We start from the raw sequence: 7,500 nt of genomic DNA, 5'->3' as shown, positions 1-7,500 counted from the left end.
GCCCATTCCTCATGGCATGGAGAACGTGTTTGAAGCTGCTGAATGGGAAAGTCTTGCGTGGCGGCGGCATATACATTGCCTCAAACTGTTTTACCATTTCACCCGCCAATACCCGGAAACCCTCAATAATCTCAACATAGTTCTATCCAAGAGTGCACGACGTCCCCACTTTTACCTCCTGCCCACTCACACTGGTCCCTGTTTCCGATCCACTCTACTACATTCCATGATCACCACGTCGAACTCCCTGCCTACCGAGACTGATATCTGAAACCCGTGGTGTATTTAGCCGGCACGTTAAGTCCCATTTCCACAGGTATAGATTCCATCCTCGAGGTTTTCTCACTTCCTGATTACCCCCCCCCCCTTCTTTACCAGTACCCTTTTCGCTTGCTTCTACTCAGACTTCTTATTTAACCTCTTCACATTAATCTTTTTTTATCGTAATATTTTCTTCCTTTTAAGAATTGCACCCTATTGTACACGCATTGTACACGTACAGTCGTCCCTCTCTAATCCAGCACTTGTTTATCCGGAACCCTTGCCAACCGGCGCACTTTCTGACGAAACGGATTTTTTCGTTCAATTCCTACATCTTAATCCGGCACTTGAATTCCGCCTCCGGCAGTGACTTTTTGAAACGAATCGCTCAAACTGCACGTTGTTTGATTTCATAATCCGGCAGTCGTAAATCGACTGTGCGTGTGTGTGCAAGAGTACGTATACATGTGAACATGTTCTCTGTTTTACTTAATCACTGTGTATATTCCTGGAGAAAAGTTGAGAATATAAAGCCGTGCACCAAGTACTGGGGTCGACATGGAAAACCCTGCGTTTTGACGTATGATACATGCATGCAATTGGGTAGGGCCGGGTCAGAGGGCAGGATTTCTTAATCCAGCACCCTCGTTAATCCAGCGGAAAATGCCGTAGCAAAAGGTGCCGGATTAGAGAGGGACGACTGTATATTTATTCTCGGAGACCCCCTTGATTTAGGCTTCGGCCTTTGGGGAATCACTCAAATAATAATAATTATTATTATTATTATTAACTGGCTTGAGGGAAAGAGACACATATAGAATAATAATAATAATAATAATAATAATAATAATTAAATATTGCGACAGAGCTTTCGGCCATATTTTCAATTCATTGCATTCCCAACTCATCACAACCACGCGCTCTTCAGCCGAACCATACAGACACCAGCAAGGACCCTTCCGTTGAGAGATAATATTGCTCCACGCCTCTAGACAGCTGTTTCGCTCCCTGTCGGAGCTCATCAGTAGAGGATGATAATGATGATAATGGAGGAATGATCATTCTTATACACCAGAAATGGCGCAAGTGCGCGCTTTCCACGTATATCAATGGCATATGCAAGCTGCTAAAATGGTAAAGTGTGAGAACAGCGATAAATAATCATAGTACGCGCTCATTGGTGGAGAAACACACCACACAAGCGACGAAAATCTTACTCGGAATACTGATGCCAATGGAAAGTACATATATGTTGTTTATTATTATGATGTTGCAATGTCCATGTATGCAGGCGAGGCGAGACTCACCACCGAGATCCCCCAACGCGACAGGCTCGGTTGCCGTTCAGGATTCACACCGACCTGTCCGCCCGTCAACAGGATCGACAGCGAGAGGCCCCACTGATGCCGATGTCGATGCACACCAGGAAACTTGTAGTCGTGAGTGTGATACTAACAGGTCTAGTAGCAACCACTGACAAACGAGAGGCCACCTGGGGCATTCACTCCAGTCAGGGATGCTTGGTCGACGCTTCGTATCAGCAGCTCAGCTCAGTTTGATCAAAGATGTTGCAGATGTGTCTTGCTTTCCTCCTTCCTTCTTCACCGACTCGTCTTGTCATCTCTCCTTCTTTCTTCACCGACTCTTCGTGTCCACTCTGCTCTGCCACTAACGGCGCATTAAAACTTCAGAACTAAATATTGCGACAGAGCTTTCGGCCATATTTTCAATTCATTGCATTCCCAACTCATCACAACCACGCGCTCTTCAGCCGAACCATACAGACACCAGCAAGGACACTTCCGTTGAGAGATAATATTGCTCCACGCCTCTAGACAGCTGTTTCGCTCCCTGTCGGAGCTCATCAGTAGAGGATGATAATGATGATAATGGAGGAATGATCATTCTTATACACCAGAAATGGCGCAAGTGCGCGCTTTCCACATATATCAATGGCATATGCAAGCTGCTAAAATGGTAAAGTGTGAGAACAGCGATAAATAATCATAGTACGCGCTCATTGGTGGAGAAACACACCACACAAGCGACGAAAATCTTACTCGGAATACTGATGCCAATGGAAAGTACATGTATGTTGTTTATTATTATGATGTTGCAATGTCCATGTATGCAATAATAATAATAATAATAATAATACAGTCGTCCCTCTCTAATCCGTCACCTTTTGCTACGGCGTTTTCTGCTGGATTAACGAGGGTGCTGGATTAAGAAATCCTGCCCTCTGACCCGGCCCTACCCAATTGCATGCATGTATCATACATCAAAACGCAGGGTTTTTCCGTGTCGACCCAAGTATTTGGTGCACGGCTTTATATTCTCAATTGTTCTCCGGGAATATACACAGTGATAAAGTGATAAAGTAAAACAGAGAACATGTTCACATGTACTCTTGCACACACACGCACACACACCTGAAAATTGGCAGGACACTATTCCTTGCTAAAATAAGAAAGTATGGTTGACTGCTTAGCCGTTGTCTCCTGGACAACATTGACCAGACTGGCCTAGCCTGGCCCGGCAAGGAGTGCACCTGTACGGTCGTACTGCCGGATTATGAAATCAAACTACGTGCAGTTTGAGTGATTCGTTTCAAAAAGTCACTGCCGGAGGCGGAATTCAAGTGCCGGATTAAGATGTAGGAATTGAACGAAAAAAATCGGTTTCGTCAGAAAGTGCGCCGGTTGGCAAGGGTTCCGGATAAACAAGTGCCGGATTAGAGAAGGACGACTGTAGTAGAAGCCATAGCAACTTGTGCTGGGATTGCACCATTCAACAGCTTGCAAGGCTGAAGAATTGACCGCCACTATTCAGCCTGGTCTACACCACACAGCTATGAAGTGGCTTTTTCTGGCCAGTGAATCCCTACTTTTTGGTCTTTTTTATTTTATTTTTTATTTATTTATTTTTTTCCCGCATACACATCACACCACATACTCCGGCATGCACTGGCTGTTGGTAACCACCCAGGAGAATGAAAGAAAAGTCAGGAAGAGGCTGAGAAAGAGAGCACCCACACACACGCGCACACGCGCACACACACACACACACACACACACACACACGCGCGCGCACACACACACACGCGCGCACACACACACACATACTGGTACGTAAACATGCGCGCACAGAAGCGATATTCGGAAACCATAAGTGGGTGTCTTTCCACTGGACCTAGGTACTTTCCACAACACCGATTTGGCAAAGATGTGAGCATGACGTGCATGTTGGTATATGCGAGTGTGAAATCCCCATCAGACTCCAATCCCCCATGTGTACTGTACATAAGCTAAAACATGCGTGTTACAAATGAATAGAGTGCCCCCAGTGTACGCCTGTACGGCGATCACAACGGAGTGGTCACAACTGCATTGCAACAAAAGGATATGTGTATACAGCCACATTCGAATAGGGCATATAGCTCAGTGGTAGAGCATTCGACTGCAGATCGAGAGGTCCTTGGTTCAACTCCGAGTGTGCCCTTTTAAAACCTTTTTGTTATCCTCTACCGTACAAAGTTTTTTCATCAAGCACGTTTTCGCAATGAACTTTGTGGTCAGCAGAGTGGCGCAGCGGAAGCGTGCTGGGCCCATAACCCAGAGGTCGATGGATCGAAACCATCCTCTGCTAATGTTTTTTTCTTCTTTTAACTTTTTCATACAAGCACGGAGACACAACTTTTCTCGGAAGAAGTCTACAAACTTACAGATGGAAAACCTCAGGAAGAAGATGAAGTGTGATCCAGTTCACAGCTAACAGTGATTCTGGCTGAAGACCGGGTGCAGACAATCCCTCTAAACTTCCCACTACATCTGCTTCCTCTCAATTTCTGTGACAATTCGAGAGTTTGGGTTCAAAACATGAATTTAACTTATAAACAGACCCTATCCAGTGCAATGTCATTTTCAGCCAGGCCCCATAACCCAAAGGGTGGCTTGTATTTCGAAAGTTAAAAACCATCCTCGGCTAAACAGCCTTTTCTTTCTGTCTTTAAAAATACTGAGCTCACCCGAGTTGAAAGACGTGAGTTGTTACTACTTGTATTAGCAACCAGCCTGGCGTAGGTATCACGGTGAACCACCCTGCTACACCAGTGCAGTGCATTGGTAGGTATCACGGTGAACCACCCTGCTACACCAGTGCAGTGCATTGGTAGGTATCACGGTGAACCACCCCGGCTACACCAGTGCAGTGCATTGGTAGGTATCACGGTGAACCACCCTGCTACACCAGTGCAGTGCATTGGTAGGTATCACGGTGAACCACCCTGCTACACCAGTGCAGTGCATTGGTCTGTTTCACCACTGCAGCAAAAATAATATTTTTTCGGCCTTCCGTCTGCGCCATGCCAAGTCCTTATGTCAAAAGTGCACCCCAAGGACTGTGGCAAGCAGAGTTGCGCAGCGGAAGCGTGCTGGGCCCATAACCCAGAGGTCGATGGATCGAAACCATCCTCTGCTATTTTTTTAGAATATTTCTTTTTCTTTGGTGCTGGTGGTGATTGTACACTACACACAGGCAAGAGCACATAACCCCCAAGAGTGTGCAACTCCAGCTATGGGGTCTGCGATGGCAGAACTTCACATCCGTGACGTGATGAACCCGTACACATTTTTTGCACCCTGTGCACGATAGATACAGGGTTGTACGCAACCCTGCTTTGGGTTCAACTCTCTTGTGGTCACTTTTCACTGCTTGCCAGAGTAAGCTTTTGAACCATGTCACGTGATGTGAAGTTCTGCCACCGCAGCGCTGTATAGAGATTGTGCAGGCAGTTGCATACTCTTGGCGAGTATGTATGCACTCTTGGTGCAGGTAATCAAAATAGACTACTATAGTACCGGAATGTACACATGGTTCAAGGCAACCAGCACCACAAATTGTGTAGGAACAGGAAATCATTAGCGTGGCGCCAGCACTCTTTTTTAGATTTTATCCAGCAGAATTCAATATCAATCCCAAGACACAATATAATTATGATGAAGTCTAAATTGAGCTAGCACGCCATCCAGGGATGGAGAAAATAGCTTACCCAGGTGGCATCTGCCATGACAATCCCATATCGGGTGAAAGGTGTATTGCTGTAGCACCATCTCCTGGCAGTGTACATACATGTACATACAAGGCAAATAATGTTTTTGGCGCCCTTATTCGACATCTGATACACACCAAATCCTACCAAATTCATTCAATACTAGTATTCATCAGTCAAGGAGTTGAAAAGGAGAAAAGTGTGAAGAAAAAAATGATCCATGCAGTGTGGGTTTCACGTAAGTTGGAACCAGGGTTGTACCCGAAGTGTCCTCCCCATGTTCACGCCAACATAGTATTGTACATGTAACGGGCAGTCACTCAGTCACTCTAAACGCCAGCGGCCATGTTCCTGAAAGCATAGCTCTACAGGATACACCGTACCTTTTGGTCCAGCATCAGTCGGCAGCAGCAGCTTTCCATCAGCCAACTGCAGAATAACGCAGGGTTAGCCGACGGCATGGTAAGCAAAGACAACAGCCCGGTGATCAGGCAAGCTACTGGACATCATTAGTCTTGGCTTATTGACACCGGAAATCATCTAATACACTGTTATGATCTTCAGGCATACGGTACGTGCACATATACGAGGAGTAGTGTTTCCGGCGGCATACTGTACGTGTGCATGCATAGCGGCCTGGTGTGTTGTGTTCATGCATAGCGGCCTGGTGTGTTGTGTTCAACTTCACGCATCCGCACATTGTGTAACTCAGTGCACCGGCAGAAGTGCCACCAATTGAAATGAGCTAACTTATCTCCACACTAACAAGAAGGAAACGGACCATGCACATTTCTCAGAGGAGGCCCTAGAATAAATCTACTATCTACATCACGGTCCCAGGCTCCTAACTAAGAAAGGCAGGCTGCCGTGCATGTGTGTAGCAATCATGCCCCCTTACAGCTTAGTTAACCTGCACCGAAAATCTGCATTATGTACCTCAATAACAGTCTCGACAGGCATGTGCTTCAAGCCGTGCTCGGAGAAGATCAGATCAGCCTGGCAGCACACAAGCAGGGGAGAGGGGCAGACAGACACATAGTTAGCACATTCAGCCTAAAAGTGTGCAGGATGGTTAAAAGCAGCCGAGTGCAGCCTAAGCTATCAGAGTATCAGTCGCCAACCCTTTGACAAAGGCAAGTTCACACATGAACAAAGTGTTGGATATCAAACCTGATCTATAATGTGCATGACCACCATGCACATTAGAAATCAGGCTTGATACCAGCTATAGTATAGCTAGTTGACTAGGCTAGGACCAGGCGATTATAGTGTATCGTGTTATAGCCCTAAGTCCGTCAGGCGAAATAGCACGTCATCGTACATTTGAGATCAGCGGGAAGAAGATGACGACGTCCATTAATTTAGTATCTGTGCACACGAATCTGCTGTGTGTGTGACTCTGTGTGTCAGCTATGATATCATCTTCTGTGGTTCCATACCTAGCATGTACGTCTGAACCATCCTGCAAAGTTTGAATGACGTTGGTTGAGCGATCGCTCCGCGAAATATACTTTTTGAAATTCTCTTCATAGTATATCTTCCACCATTGAAATTTCGAATTTCTTCAAAAAAAGTGCTGAGAGGGGTTGCTTGCAACCTCGATATGGCTTGTTCCAGGCATGCTTTGGAGCCATCTTCTGTTGAAGTAGTGGCGGGGATCTGCCCTGCAACTGCTACAACAAAAAATGATTCGATCTGAGAAAGGGTGAGACCGCGAATCTCGGTTGAATATTGAGTATTTCAAGCCTTTTCACGACGAAGATGGAGTTCTTTTTGGAGATGGACGTCGCGGCAAAGGACATGGTGTCCGACGTCTGGCGTCTGGTGAAGCCAGGGATCATTTGTCCAGTCAGGTCGGCAGCCTAACCGTCGGTAAGCTTGTGTTTGGATCCCGTTCTGCTCGATGTGGTAGATCACAAACAATTTGATATCGCACAAATTGATCTCAGCATCGTGCGTACGGTATTTTATATTCAGAAAATCCCAAAGTGTCTCTGTGTGGGCGTCCTATGCCACGAGAAACTCCAATCAGGCTCCTATGTCCTCTGCCTTCATGATTGAATGTCCACTTCGTTTGAACAACGAACACAACAATCGAGGACGGCTTTGCAATGAAAAATACAGCTATACTGGAGCTGAAAAAAAAGAAGAAAAAAACGTGCTCAGGATGAGACTCGAGTACACGCATA

At 46.0% G+C, this 7,500-nt stretch overlaps 1 protein-coding gene and 2 non-coding genes across 6 annotated transcripts in view; 2 read left to right on the top strand and 1 right to left on the bottom strand.

Annotated features, from left to right (window-relative positions):
• LOC135817730 (uncharacterized) overlaps nucleotides 1-7,500 on the bottom strand; it is an 85,588-nt gene that overhangs the window by 38,727 nt on the left and 39,361 nt on the right. For all 4 annotated transcript variants that reach the window (XM_065330968.1, XM_065330969.1, XM_065330965.1 and 1 more), the window contains exons 16-18: nucleotides 6,248-6,307; nucleotides 5,695-5,740; nucleotides 5,312-5,375 (exon numbers count right to left, since the gene is read on the bottom strand). In XM_065330968.1, coding sequence (XP_065187040.1) covers nucleotides 5,312-5,375; nucleotides 5,695-5,740; nucleotides 6,248-6,307 — 170 coding nt within the window. The remainder of the gene's footprint in view (nucleotides 1-5,311; nucleotides 5,376-5,694; nucleotides 5,741-6,247; nucleotides 6,308-7,500) is intronic.
• Nucleotides 3,691-3,762, top strand: Trnac-gca (transfer RNA cysteine (anticodon GCA)). The gene has a single exon. It is a non-coding gene; the product is annotated as a tRNA-Cys (tRNA).
• Trnam-cau (transfer RNA methionine (anticodon CAU)) lies at nucleotides 3,838-3,909 on the top strand. Its single transcript has one exon. It is a non-coding gene; the product is annotated as a tRNA-Met (tRNA).

The sequence above is a fragment of the Sycon ciliatum genome, chromosome 5 (assembly GCF_964019385.1).
Source record: "Sycon ciliatum chromosome 5, ocSycCili1.1, whole genome shotgun sequence".
NCBI lineage: Eukaryota > Metazoa > Porifera > Calcarea > Leucosolenida > Sycettidae > Sycon > Sycon ciliatum.
The sequence above is the reverse complement of the archived record's forward strand: the minus strand, read 5'-3'. Positions and strand labels throughout refer to the sequence as shown.